The sequence below is a fragment of the Lepidochelys kempii genome, chromosome 1 (genome assembly GCF_965140265.1).
Source record: "Lepidochelys kempii isolate rLepKem1 chromosome 1, rLepKem1.hap2, whole genome shotgun sequence".
Classification (NCBI taxonomy): Eukaryota; Metazoa; Chordata; order Testudines; family Cheloniidae; genus Lepidochelys; species Lepidochelys kempii.
This window is the reverse complement of record NC_133256.1, coordinates 61,848,602-61,863,528: the sequence shown is the minus strand read 5'-3', so window position 1 is coordinate 61,863,528 and position 14,927 is coordinate 61,848,602. Positions and strand designations below refer to the sequence as shown.

Here is a 14,927-nt window from a genome sequence, read left to right as displayed (position 1 = left end):
CTCTTTCCATTTGTTATAAAGAATGTAGTAAGCCAGCACTTCAGGGCTGAAAACTACAACCAAAGCATCCCCTCCCACTCTCCTTATGTGTCTGCAGCTCTAACTTCTCTTGCTCACTAGGGTGATAATGAAGCAAGCTGGATCCAAGTAGGTGGAAGACACCTGAAATTTCGGCAACTGTCCCAAGGGGTCCACTGCTTGCCTGAAGCCCCACAACCTCCTTCTTCAGGTCATCTTCTTGAAAGCTAAAATTCCTCTTAAAACAGATCTGTCTGATTGTCTGCCTCAGGAATTTAGTGTCAGTTTGTTTTCTTGCCTTCCCCCACCCAACGAGCGACAAAACAAGTGTATATGACTAATTAGCTTCTAGCTTAAATCATTTACATTCAAGCTGTAAACATACTGTCTCTCTCCCATATACACATGATTCTTTCAAATACAGCAGGAGTGAGACAGGGGCTGAAAGAACAAGGTGTGTGATACCAGACAAGGAGTGGGCCAGTAAAAAATAAAAAAGAAGAAGAAAATAAAAACCAAAACAATTTCCCTTCTATTTTTGATGTTTCTTGTATACAAAAATAAGACACTATAAGCTTTAGGATCATAATAGAAACTACTTTTATTTGACCAACTTCTCACCAACATAAGTTGGTCCAATAAAAGATATTACTTCGCCCACCTTGTTTCTCTAATATCCTGGGACTGACACAGCTACAACTACACTGCATACAATAGAAACTACAGCAGTTTTTAGACTATTTTATTCGCCAAGCAAAGCAAGGCCTTACACTCAACTTGATGGCATTTCTCTGTTTGTCTGTCTTCCTGTAACATGATATATTCTGAAAACCACATCCTGTCAATTCCAAAGTTTCATGCACTGTTCTAGGTATCAAAGAGCAGAGCCTATTGATTTTGATGAAAATCAGAAAACCAGAAAAGCCTGAAATTCCATTAAAATCAGGCCCATATAGTGCCCATTTGGTGAAAATGGGAAAACAGGAAGGTGGAAATAGGGCACATACAGAGCTCCTGACATCTGGTTAGCAAACACATCAGATTTAACCAGCTCTATAAAAAGACCAGTTGATGACATCCATTAACACTGTCCAGGTTACATCCTCCTCCCCAACTCAGCTCTGCTCATGATGGCAATGGAATTTAAAATGATGATGCCCTGAATGACTTATCTCCCAGGCAGAAAGAAAATAAATAATTTTACAAATTACAAATTGTGGTGAAATGAAGGAATGCAAGGAGCTCCAGGTGTGTGCGATGAACTCAGCCTACAGAAACACCACAGTGTGCAACTCTAGTCTAGGTTCTTATTCATGCTTATCTCTATGGTTCATATATAAAGGGACCTCACCTGTCCTTCTAACATCAGCATAGTCAAGTATATTATTTGGGTTCCCTCTATTGACACACTGTTTTTTTAAAAATTACAAACATATATTATGAGCATTCCAAACTTTCCCTTTTCTTGTACTACCTCCATCAAAATGGAGTTAAAATACTACAATGACACAGTTGTGTCACTGTAGCACTTCAGTGTAGACACTACCTAGGCCAGTGGGAGGGATTCTCCCATCGCTATCGGTAATCAGCCTCCCCGAGAGGCGGTAGCTAGGTTGATGAGAATTGTGCTGTTGACCTAGCACTATCTACACCAGGGGTTAGGTCATTATAGCTACGTCTCTCACCTACATTTTTCACACGCCTGAGAGACATACCTATACCAATGTAAATTCCTAGCGTAGACCAGGCCCTAGAATGAGCACTGATGAAGTCCTGAAAACCACAGCTGAACAGATAGCTTTGGGGGAAAAAGTGCCAGTTTAAAAGTGAACCTTAACACAGTAGCTCAACAGCACTTTCCTGAAGCTGTGCAATTTTTAACTTTCACTCAAATACAGCAAAAATGTTGGAAAGTGAGCTTCTAAATAAAGATATTTGCCTATCTTGAGTTAATTTAGCTAATAAAAATGTGACAACCCAGGGAAACTAACACCCTCTGTTTTTCTAGAACTGCAATTTAGACTGGATAACACATTTAATATACCCCTATTCCTACAAGAAGTGAAAAAAATCCATGTCTACACTATGGTTGCCACAGCAGCTATAGCATAGCCCCATAGTGTAGACACAGACTACAGTTTCAGAAGGGGGTTTTCTATTGCTGTAGGAACTGCACCTCCCTAAGTGATAGTAAATAGCATTCTTCTGTGGACCTAACTGTGTCTACATGGCAGGTAGTGGTCAAGAATTAGGTCTATCATTCAGACTATCAAGACCATGCCTAATCCCACATAATAATTTCATGCAGACAGCTGTCCACACACATGGATCACAATCGCAGGATTGGAGACCTAGGTTTACATCTCATTTAAAAACTCATATATTACTTTGAAATTTTTTCCACCCCATCAAATTATTTTTCCTACAAGTGGTGAATAAAGAGCTATTGTTAGATCTATTTTTAAAAACTGTGAGATACAAAGGCCTGATCTACACTTAAAATTTAGATTCACATAGCTACTTTGCTCAGGGGTGTGGAAAATCCACAACCCTGACCAACAGCTATCCCAACCTAACCCTGGTGTACATGCAGCTATGCCAACAGGATAATGCTTCCATTGACTTTACTATCATCATTCAGGGAGGTGGAGTTCCTAAACTGACAGAAAAAACCCTTACACTGGAATAGGCTACGTCTACACTGTGGGGTTATGCTGGCATAGCTACAGCAACATAACTATGCCAGTATGGTCTCCATAGTGTAGACATACACCACTACTGTGTATGAGTCATATATAAAGACAGATAAATAGATTATATCTTTACCTCAATTTAAAAAAAAGTAGCAGAAAATAGTTTTTCCTACATTTTTCTTTTAGCTACTTTTTATGGTGAAATAACACATCATGAAAAGCAAAAGAAATACAATAAATTTAAAATGGCCATTTTAAAACAAAGAATCTCCTCTATAATTTTAGACTCCTATCTGAAAGGACGTAGGCATGTATTTAACTTTACTCACTGTGAGCAGTCCCACTGAGGTCAGTAACATTATGCATATAAATAATTCCAAGCACATATGTCAGTCCTTGCAGGATTAGGACCCTAATGAGACACGGGGAGGTTTGAAATGCATTCTTACTGGGTGATTGAGGGTTCTCTCTTTTGCCCTCTTTAGGTCTGAAATTATATGATTACCATACTGAAAAATGATCTCAAAATATCTATAATTCAGTTTTATATAAAATATTCATCTTCTCCCTGCAACTAATAGCACAAACACATTTAAACTGTGGTGTTATGCACTGCTAACACCAATTTCTGTGTGATTATACCACATCTGTTTGAGAAAAGTTCAACAGCTAAATTACATCTGTATATATATTTTTAAATCTTCATTTTATGATAAAGTGAAGGAAAGAAAAATAAATGCTTCCAACTGATATCATTTATAAAACACCTTTACAAAAGGACATATAGCAAAGAGAATGGCAACTCATCCTTAGAGATCCAATTTAAGCTTGAAAAGGGTAATGGTATTGTTATTAAGAATTTGGTTTTTCCTTTTCCGCAGCCTTTTTGAATAAATTATTACGAAGTACAGTAAGCATGTATTTGGAGTTGAATGCAAGATTTTACACTTATTTAAATAGTTCTGTGCCTGCATTTTGGCTTGTGCATTGTAGTCTTTAGTCATAAATTTATTCGTGCTCGCAGACCTATTCTATACACACCTGAAGGATAACTGTGGTCTTTGGAATACTAGGGGTGTTTTGTTTCGTTTTTTTATTTAAGTGTTCCAGGAAAACAGTATCATAAGCAAAAATTTGTTCCACTGCTTTCTTTTTTTGGGTTAACTGACGAAGTTAGCTCTATATCCACTGCATTAAACAGTCTGCAGACATTGCAGAGTTGGGGGTTACTTGTTAGCAAATAAAGGTACCTACGTTGAAATTCTACTAACATTCCAAAAAAGTCTTTTGCCTCAGTTAGCAAAATTTCTTCAAGCGAGAACCGATACTCTTCTGGACAAAATATGTGGTGCCACATTTCCCTCTAAGGAAACACAGTGCTGACTTTCAGCATCTAATGTTTTCATAATACATAATGTCATTTCTAATCAACATTAGCTGTGTTAGAACCAGAGAAGTTCCGATGTTTTTTGGCTGAGACTTGATTTTCTTCTGTGCTAATAGCCCTACTATGAACTAATGATTTTCTTCACTAGTTCACTACAACAGGGATCGGCAACCTTTGGCACGCGGCCCGTCAGGGAAATCCACTGGCGGGCCGGGACGGTTTGTTTACCTGCATCGTCCACTGGTTCAGCTGATCGCAGCTTCTACTGGTCGCAATTCGCCGTTCCAGGCCAATGGGGGCTGCGGGAAGTGGCAGCCAGCACATCCCTCGGGCCATGTCGCTTCCCGCAGCCCCCACTGGCCTGGAACAGTGAACCACGGCCAGTGGGAGCTGCAATAGCTGACCTGCGGACGCTGTAGGTAAACAAACCATCCCGACCTGCCAGGGGATTTCCCTGATGGGCCACATGCCAAAGGCTGCCGATCCCTGGTCTACAATGTCAATAAAGACATTGGTTGTGTTCTCTGAGGCCCGCAGTTGAGACAGCATTCTCTGAATCTTAGTGACATGGAGGGGGTATATGCCAGCTGCTTTATTTTTCCAGTAAAAACATGAATTTAACGGCCAAAAATTCTCTGGCTCAAAGAGAATGATATCCTGGGCTGAACAGTTGAGAATTGTCCTGTTCACCAATTAGGCAGTTGGCACTTCCCACTAGTGTGCTTTATCAGTGCTAAGCTGTCCAGGCTTGTCAGTACTGTAATATGAAAATTAACTTAGTGTTTCAATACTAAAATAAGGTTTGCAAAGTACAGTTTGTTCAAAGTGGAATATCCAAGCTGTCAACCTATTCTTAAATAAGCTTAAACATCAAGCATAATTGATAATTAGAATATTTTCAGTGACACAATAAAAGAAAATAAACTATGTCTGAAAATCAAAGAGACTTATTAAAAAGAACTTCCTTTTATTGAAAACTAGATGAAACACCCTTCAAAATTCACCCTGGCAATTCCTATGTGACTATTAATAAGAGTCCTTGTCGAGTGCTTGAATCGGCTAAACAAGTTCAACTTCAGGACAACAAGGTTTATGTATTAACCCAAAAAATATTTGCAAAACAAACCAACAAACAACTGTGGCTATAATTAAATAAATATTTACTAAATATCAGAAGTTAAAACAATTGCCAGATTTTGAATTTCACAGCCTATATACTGAATTTTACTCAAAGAGAATGACCAAGAAATCATGTTTATTAAGTGTTAATAGCCTGTTGAGCTGTGCATGGCTATGTCTACACTGCACACCTTACAGCAGCACAGCTGTGTCCTTTAAGGTATGCAATGTAGCTGCTCTTTGTCGGCAGGAGAGGTCTCTTGCTGACTAAATAAAACCACTCCCTGCAATTCCCCTACTCCCATCTTCATGCCAGAGGCTCTGTATGCCGCCTCAAAAATTCTCCCTTTCACCATATGCCAAGAACTCACAGTCTTCCCCATTTCCCTTGTAACTGCTCATCTTAGCCTGCTTCCATCTAGAGGGTTGCCAACCTCCTTTCACACACAAGGGGGTCCTTGCTGCCCTCCATTTCCCCCCTAATTTGGAATTTGTAAAATTATTTCTTTTCTCTCTGTCTGGAATATAAGTCATTCAGGCTGTCAACATTTTAAACGCTTTTGGAACGATAGGCAGAGCTGAGATGGGGTATGTTGTTATGCTGGAAGGTGTTAAAAGAAAAAGTTGATGGCAGCCATTTTTTTTTTTAGACTCTCTAGACAAAAACAGATGTGGTTAAAGCTGAGGGTGTGCTAACCAAATGCCAAGAGCTGCCTCCCTCCCACCCGTTTCTGATTTCCACCAAAAATCAATAGGATTCTTCCCATTTTTGTGTATAACATATCCTGCAATTTTGGAATTGATTGCCTGTGGTGTTCAAGAATTATGCCCAGACACACAAGCAGAGAATTGCCATCAGGAGTGTAGGCCTCACTTCGCTCAGCCAATTAAAAGGTTGCACACTTCATTGCTCATAAGCTCAGCCAACAAAGTAAATACATTTTTTAAAAATTTTTCATCACCACCACTTCACTGAAGAAAAGTAACAGATGGTTATACTCCACTGGCTTGGAACATGCAACCTGAATATAAAAATTCTCAAATGGACCAACTCTTGCCCTTTATTCAAGAAATCAAGTAATAATCAGAACAAACTAGGATCTCCCATTTGAGCTGCACAAGTGCAAATCTCTCACAAGTATTTCCATGAAGCTTTAGTAATCCCTTTTCTCTTCCCATAATTCTATTACTTCCCCACCCCCCTCTTCATAACTCTCTGACACTGGCTGCCTGCATCTGTTCTTCCACAGCTCTTTATAGGGTGCCAGGAGGCCACTACTCCCTATTGCAAAGAAAGTTAGGGGGAGCTGGGTGCCACCCCTTCACATTTTATAAAACTGTGACAGGCAACCATTCTGTCCCAATACTGAGGAGCTACTGCCACACCAGTATCTGGGATGTGTCTCAGCTTCAGACAATCAGGGCACCAGACTGACTGTTGCTTACCTAGCTGGCTGCAGCTTCCAGCCCTTCCCAAAAATCTCATTTTGCATAGGCGAAGAGAGGAAACACTATATCAAGAAGCCTGCTAGTGGGGGCAGCCCCCTGAAAGCCCATGGAGAAGGTAATGAAAGTACCCATTGTTGCAAAAGAGGAGGAGCAGGTTACCCGACTGCACACCCAAAGTTATCAAAGGTATAGGAGTCCTGGGTCCTGCAAGAGGATGCAGGGAGGACCTAAGGAGAATGAGTCCACTAGAGGAGAATGGGCAATAAACAGAATTCCTAATATCAAGACCTCACAATTCATAGGAACATAGGAATTGCCTTACTGAGTGAGATCCAAAATCCATCTAGTCCAGTAGCTGGTCTCTGACAGTGGCTTCAGAGGACGTGCAAACCCTGAGGCACAAGGCTTACTATTCCTTCCAAAATTATCATCATTAATTTTGATAACAACAACAGAGTTATCCATAGACATACCCCATCTTCTTTTGAATCTCTCTCAATTCTTGGCCTCAATTTCATCCTCTGGCACAGAGTTTTGTAATCTAATTATGCATTGTGTTAAAAAGTTTCACAGTCTAATTATGCATGGGGTGAAAAAGTACCTCCTTTTATTAGTTTTGAATTTTCCACCTTCTAATTTAATTGAACGCCTTCTTGTTCTTGAGTTATGAGATGTGAGAACTAAAGCTCCTGATCTACCTGTGCTATACTATTACTTACATAACTTTTATCACCCCCCCTCTAATGTATCTCCTTTCTAAGGTAAAAAATCCCAATCTTTTCAATCTCACTTTTTATAAGTTTTTTCCTATTCCAACATCCTCTGAATATTATACTAGCTCATTATATTCTTTCCTCAAACTAGCTCCTTCCTTGATTAACTCAAATCTGTTCAAATATTTGACTGATTGTCTCATTATCTGGCAGCAAATCTGAGTAATAATGCTGTAAGTAAGAATTAAAACAATTACATAAATTTAAGAGACCATCAGGACCCCTCAAAAGGATTCTAGCTCAATAATTCATAATTGGTCATTATTCATTCTATATTTAGGAATTGTGATGCCTTTGTCACACACCCAGAAAAACGTCACCTACTGTTGGCATATGTTATTGTTTTAAGACCCAGTACTAATTTGTGTGAGGCTGTCACATTTCTTGAACGTCATTATAAGATACTCTGGGATTGTTCAAGGAACAGGGTCCCACTCATCCCAATATATGCAGGACAACGGTCAATTATATGTTCTAACAGTGCTGCTTAAGGGAACATATACAGGTCCTAAGACCACGTTTTAAACCTGTAAAATTGCCTCAAGGTAAGAGGAGTATATTCTACAGGCAAGTCCAATCCTGCAAATAGATCAGCACCATTGGACCCCTGAATTTAGTGGGGTTCTGCCTTCATAAGGTGGCAACCCTATGCAATGTAATGATACAAGTATCACTACTCTGTCCCAGGGGAGTGGTTCTCAAACTATAGGCTGCAGAGCTCTTCCTGATGATCCACAAAATGAAGCATTTTGAAACAAAAGTAATGGACAGATAAGGCAAGTGTTTTGGAGGCTCTCTCTCTCTCATGAGGTGCTTCTCAGAATAGAAAAATTGGTGAATTGTTGCCCTAAAATGAGGCAACATCCCCCAATTTCACTACAAAACCTATACATCCAGTGGAGTTTAGAGAGAGAGGAGCTGGGAACTGTCCTGCTCCTATACCCCAGTTACTTTTGTTTTGACTTTCCAGACAAGTAAAAGGGATACAAGACCCTGAGAAAAAATTTAAAGTAAAATCCACCAAAAAAACCCCAACACACCCAGTGTGTTGAAGACGGCATGAGATGGAAGATACCACTAGTGTGTGAGAAGGAGAGGAGATTAAGACTAGAGGAGATTAAAAACGTGTAGCCAGTGAGTTTGAGGATAAGGGAAGGAGGGAATTAGAACAGGATCTGGACAGGTGAGACTGGGATTTGGGAGCAGTAGGGGCTGATGTGGATTAGATTTGGGGGCTGGGATTTGGGGGTAATGGGGATTGATGGTGAGGTGTGGAGGAGGCATTAGAGGCTGATGGTGGTTGGATATGGGGTAGTGAGGGGCTAATGGTGAATGGGGGGGACTAGAATTTGGGTTTATGGCTGAATCTGGGAGCTGGGATTTTTTGGGGCACTGGGGGCTGATGGTGGGAGGATTTAGGGTCAGTGGGAGTGGATGGGGACACAGAGGGGACTGGAGTTTGGGGACAGTGAAAGCTGATGGTGATTGGATTTGGGGGCAGTGGGCGCTGATGGTGGGATGTGAGTAATGGAGTTTGGGGGTGGAGGGGGCTGGAGTTCAGGGCCAGTGGGGGCTGATGGTGGCGGGATTTGGGATCAGTGGGAGCTGATAGGGGATGGAGTTTGGGGGCAGTGGGGACTGATGGCGGGGTGTGGAAGGGGCTGGAGTTTGGGGCCGGTGGGGCTGATGGTGATTGGATCTGGGGCAATGGGGGTTGATGGTGGCTGGAGAGCTGATGGGGGGCCGTGGAGGCTCACAGGGGTGTAAAAGTGGCTGGAGTTTGGGGGCGCAGTCACACCCCATTAACCCGGGAGCAGGGAGGGGAGTTACCTGCGGCGGCTCCCGGGCCGTGCAGCGCCCTGACCTCCGGCTGCAGCTGCCTCTCCCCAGCCAGGCGGCCCCGCACCACCTGCTGCAAAAGGAGCCGGACTCTCCGCGCTGCGGGGCCGCCGCTGAAGCCCAGAAGCCGGGACTGCATGGGGAAGGCCGGGCCGGAGACGCGCACCGGGCGGGCGGGGACCGGGGAAGCGGCAGGCCGGGGTGGGGGAAGGGAAACGCCGAGGCACAAAGTCCCACCGGAAACTGGTGCCGGCCGGACTCGGGCAGCCCGGGGAGGGAGGCGCCCCGGCGGCTGGTTGTGACGGCGTTTGCCCCGGGGCCCGATGCTGGGGCCTGGGAGCCAAATCATAGAATATCAGGGTTGGAAGGCCAAGCCCAGCGCTTTGCCATCCGCTTTCATGGGAGCAGGCCCGGGCCCCGAGAGGCAGGGACTGAGTGAACCTGCCCCGAGTGGGTCCGTCTCTCCCCAGCTCAGGGGTGGGGGGAGACGTTGCTGGGGTGCTGTGTGCCATCGTCTCTCACCCCCCCCCTTTCGTGGGGATGGGCACAGGGGGATTTTGCTCTGTGGACGCCACCGGCTCTGCCTCTCTCTGTGGACAGAGGGAGTGGGGGTTGCTCTGTGGGTGTGTCAGCACTGGGATCAGCCTTCAACCATCCATCAGTGACCTGCCCTGTTCAGTTGCACTGTAGCCTTGAGGAAAAAAGAAAAGGAGGACTAGTGGCACCTTAGAGACTAACCAATTTATCTGAGCATGAGCTTTCGTGAGCTACAGCTCACTTCATCGGATGCATACTGTGGAAAATACAGTGAGGAGATTTATATACACACAGACCATGAAAAAATGGGTGTTTATCATGTATTTATCATGCATTATCATGCATTTATCATACACATTGTAATGAAAGTGATCAGGTAAGGTGAGCTATTACCAGCAGGAGAGCAGGGGGGAGAAAACCTTTTGTAGTGATAACCAAAGTGGGCCATTTCCAGCAGTTAACAGGAACGTCTGAGTAACAGTGGGGGGGAGGGGAATAAACAAGGGGAAATAGTTTTACTTTGTGTAATGATACATCCACTCCCAATCTCTATTCAAGCCTAAGTTAATTGTATCCAGTTTGCAAATTAATTCCAATTCAGCAGACTCTCCTTGGAATCTGTTTTTGAAGTATTTTTGTTGTAATAGTGCAACCTTTTGGTCTGTAATCAAGTGACCAGAGAGATTGAAGTGTTCTCTGACTGGTTTATGAATGTTATAATTCTTGACATCTGATCTGTGTCCATTTATTCTTTTACGTAGAGACTGTCCAGTTTGCCCAATGTACATGGCAGAGGGGCATTGCTGGCACATGATGGCATATATCACATTGGTAGAACGAGCCTCTGATAGTGTGGCTGATGTGATTAGGCCCTATCATGGTGTCCCCTGAATAGATATGTGGGCACAGTTGGCAACAGGCTTTGTTGCAAGGATAGGTTCCTGGGTTAGTGGTATGTGGTTTCTGGTGAGTATTTGCTTCAGGTTGGGGGGCTATCTGTATGCAAGGGCTGGCCTGTCTCCCAAGATTTGTGAGAGTGATGGGTCGTCCTTCAGGATAGGTTGTATAAGTCCTTGCCTATAGACAGCCCCCCAACCTGAAGCAAATACTCGCCAACATTCATAAACCAGTTGGAGAACACTTTAGTCTCTCTGGTCACTCGATTACAGACATAAAGGTCGCAATATTATAACAAAAAGACTTCAAAAACAGACTCCAACGAGAGACTGCTGAATTGGAATTAATTTGCAAACTGGATACAATTAACTTAGGCTTGAATAGAGACTGGGAGTGGATGTGTCATTACACAAAGTAAAACTATTTCCCCATGTTTATTCTCCCCCTTAATCCCCCCACTGTTCCTCAGATGTTCCAGTTAACTGCTGGCAATGGCCCACCTTGATTATCACTACAAAAGGTTTTGAGTGATGATCCATTAGCAGAAAGAGGGATGCAGTACAGTATTGGGATCGGATGACAGCTAGGGTGAAAGGGGAAGTTTGGGAGAAGGCATAGTGACAGCAATGCATGTCTCTGACGAGCTAATAGAAACAGGGATCAGGAAGTGAGGTAAGATTCATGGGAACCAGAGTAAAATGTATGAGGGGACAACGTGTCAAAGAAGGGAAACTGAGAAGAAAAATACTCCTGCGGGAATTCTACGCCAAAAAAATTAAAATTCTGCACGTTTTAAAATTCTGCAAATCTTATTTGTCAATAAATAAATTTGGAGGCTCCAGCATGGCAGTGGGGAGCACAGGGCACTGGCTGCATGGAGGTGGGAGATCATCCTGCAGCCCCCCTCATACAGAGGCTCATTGGGGGATTCCAGGGGCAGGGGCACAAACTCAGCGGTGAGGCTGCACCTGACCCTGACACAGGGCAAGGGCCAGGCTTGCCCCAAAAATACCCCTGGGGTTGGGCCCTGCCCCACCACACCAGGTACACCAGGTGTGGGCAGGCAGGCTCAGTCTGGCAGGATCCAAATGTGGAGGGGCTTAGTGTGGGGGTTGCAGTTGTGGGGGGAGAGGGTTTGGTGTGGGGCAATCTGGGCAGCTCAGTGGGGTGGGGGGTCTGGGTGCGGGGGGAATCTGGATGCACGGGAGTTCGTTGGGGGTTCTGGGTGCAGTGGGAATGGGACTCTGCAGGGGATGCAGGTGAAGGTGGTTGAGGTTAACAGGGGGACTGGGTATGGGGGGCACTGTGGGCAGGGATCCGGGTGTTGCGGGAGTGGTGATTGCTGGGGTAGGTGTCAGGGTGCAGCTGGTTGGGGCTCAGTGGGGATGGGGTCTGGGTGTGGGGAGGATCTGGACACAAAGGGGCTCATTGGGGGGTTCCAGGTGCTGGGGCAATGTGACTCTGCAAGGGGGGTTCTGGTGAAGGTGGTTTGACTCAGGGGGTGTTGGTGTGGGGGGATGGGTCTACATGTGGGGGGTCATCCAGGTTCAGTGGGCATGGGGCTCATCGGGGTGGGAGTTTGAGTGTAGAGGGTTCAGTGGGTGGTGGTCTGGGTGCAGGGGTGGGGGTGTGGATGTAGGGGGGGTGGGGCTCAGCAGTGATGTTCCGGGTGCAGGGAGTTGGGCTCAGCAGGGTGGGGCTTGGTTGTGGGTGTCTCAGTGGAGGCAGGCTGGGTATGGGGGGTCCATCCACACGGGTTGGGCAGCCAAGGGGCAGCTCCCCGTACAATGAGTCCTCCCTCCACAGCTGAGAAGCAATGGGGACAAGAAGCGGGGGTATGGGGGGAGATGCAGCAGAAGAGCAAGTCCTGTCCTCTTCAGCCTAGCTGGGACTAGCAGCTGAGCCTGACTCAGGGTAGAAGCCACCAGCCAAGGCGTCACCAGCCCCTTCCCCACACAGTGATTTACCTCTCCACCAGCTATTCCAAAAGCCTGAAACAATGCACCCATGCTGATGGAGAGGGGTGTATGACCACTCTTGTGGCTTCCCTTTGCTTCCCCATCAGAAAGTCATTTTTATGAGGGGAAGCAAAGAAATCTGCAGGGGACGTGAATTCTGCGCCCATGCAGTGGTGCAGTATTCCCTCAGGAGTAGAAAAGGTCTCAAGAGTGACAGGAGACCAGCAGAAGGATCAAAGGACAAAGGGTCCAAGAGAGGTTAAAAATAAGGACAGAAAACAATAAAATGAGATACAACTGGGGCATATACAAACTAATATCCCTTGAGAAAAATAATCAGAAACGTTTTTGATGAGACCAGAATCCTGAAAATCGGTGATGCCAAAACAGGCTTTGGGATGATTGTGGATAGCAAATTAGAGGTGATTTTTGCAATTATATGTGACACCAAGAAAGGTCAATGTAATTTTCGGTTGCAGAGGCATGACAGAGCATAGAGGCATACAGTTTGTGTGACGTTGCATCCATTTGCATGTATCGCATCACCAGAGAAGAAAAACTCTGGTGGGAATTCGGAGAAGATCATCTAAAGCCTTAATCCTGCAATTTACTGTGTCCAGGCAATCAGGCTCCACACAGACTCTGCAAAATGCAGGATTGGAGCCCAAATGAATAAGGCCAGGAATGACTAATTTATGAGGAAAGAGATAAAATAATTAAATATGAATAATATCTACCTTGGTTCTTATAATGCCCCCATTTCCATAGTATCTTAACTTGACTAAGTGATAGCTAAATATTTGAAGGGTATAAACAATTAAGACAGGAATTTGTTAGTATGGCAGAAGGTTTAACTAGAAGTAATGGGTTGACATTTTAAAAACAGCAGATTATAGTTTAACAAATTGCACGGAAACCTGAGTGTGTGAACTGAGAGAGTGGAATAATCTTCAAAAGGAAATGGTTGAATCCCCATGTGGTAGGGTGTAGCAAACATTTGTATCTTCTCCTGGAGGCCCTGCAGCACCCCATCTAAAAAGGTGCCCATATCAGGGGAAAACAGCTAGTTCATACCTCCAAGAACTGCCTAGAGAGGCAATTTGGGATCAGCTGCTGGCAGAAACAACAAGAATTGGTTCCTAGCTGTTAGAAGGGCCAGGAGTGGGCAGAAGTCAATTACAGCCCAGCAGATAAGATCAAAAGGGCTGGCTGCTTCTTCTAGGGTCCAGTTCTGGGTGGGGCTGGGATACAGGAGGAAGCATGTCCCGTGTCTTAACCCAAGATGCCTGGCCTCATCGTGGGCCTCACTCTGACAATACCTTTTTGGTTGAGTCAGTGAAGAATTGTTTTTCAGTGTTTAAAACCCCAATGGCTATCTTGAGTTAAATATCAATATGTTGTTGTAAAATTAAGGTGAGCTTGTTTTCTAGTACAAGTGAACCTGAGACAGCCCATCATTGGAGATATTTAAAACATACTAGAAATTAAGCTACAGGGAACACTCAGTGCAGTGAGATGATGCCTAAAAAGATTTTTTCCATTTTTAATTTCTGTAATTCCATGAGATTCTTCTGAAGGAAGAGTGTTATATAGATTAAATTATCTTTCCTGCAAAGACTAAAAAAACTGTAGCTCCACTGTTGCTTCAGGCTCAGGGACGTTAGCCTCATTTTATCCGTCTGTAACCTGGCCCCCCGTCCCCCTTCCACTCTATTCTCTTCCCCTAGATAAAAGCCCTCAGTGACCTAATTTCTTTTATGAACAAGAGCTTCTAGTCATTGGATTATTTTTTCTTTTCTGGCTTCTTGTAATTTAACATGCATGTCTCACTTTTCTGCCTTCCTGTGTCTAGGTATTATTCCTTTCTTTAGTTTGCGAGGATAGTCTATCTAGTTATGTTCCTAATCTGAAGTTCAAGCCTCTGGTCTTGGGAGCAAAGAGGCAAACCTGGAACCACCTCCCCTTTTGTACTGGATGATTTTTTTATTTAAAAATAAACCTAATTCTGTTTGGCTAGCCTTTGCCATTTATTCACTTAGAATGCAGTGTTTGTGGATAAATATAGTTATGATTCTTCATGTACAGACAATTTTTAGATATTACATGCAAAACACTATGTACAGATAATGTTAAGTTTGCAAATTTAAAGACATAAAAGTCAGGAAATGCAAAAGCTCAAGATCTCAAAACAACATGAACTCACTGGACATAAGAAAAGTTATACTGGGACAGATCAGTGGTCCATCTAGCCCGGTAT

The 14,927-nt window shown here is 43.9% G+C and overlaps 1 protein-coding gene across 4 annotated transcripts in view; it reads right to left on the bottom strand.

Moving 5' to 3' along the window:
* Positions 1-9,582, bottom strand: part of VWA8 (von Willebrand factor A domain containing 8) — a 294,392-nt gene extending 284,810 nt beyond the window's left edge. The window contains exon 1 of one of the 4 annotated variants that reach the window (XR_012159153.1): positions 9,270-9,582. Coding sequence is in view for 3 of the 4 variants with exons in the window: in XM_073345760.1 (XP_073201861.1) it covers positions 9,270-9,417 (148 nt within the window). In the remaining variant the exon portion in view is untranslated. The remainder of the gene's footprint in view (positions 1-9,269) is intronic. The other 3 variants (XM_073345760.1, XM_073345752.1, XM_073345743.1) reach the window with 3 other exon arrangements.
* Between the last annotated feature and the right edge of the window lie 5,345 nt (positions 9,583-14,927).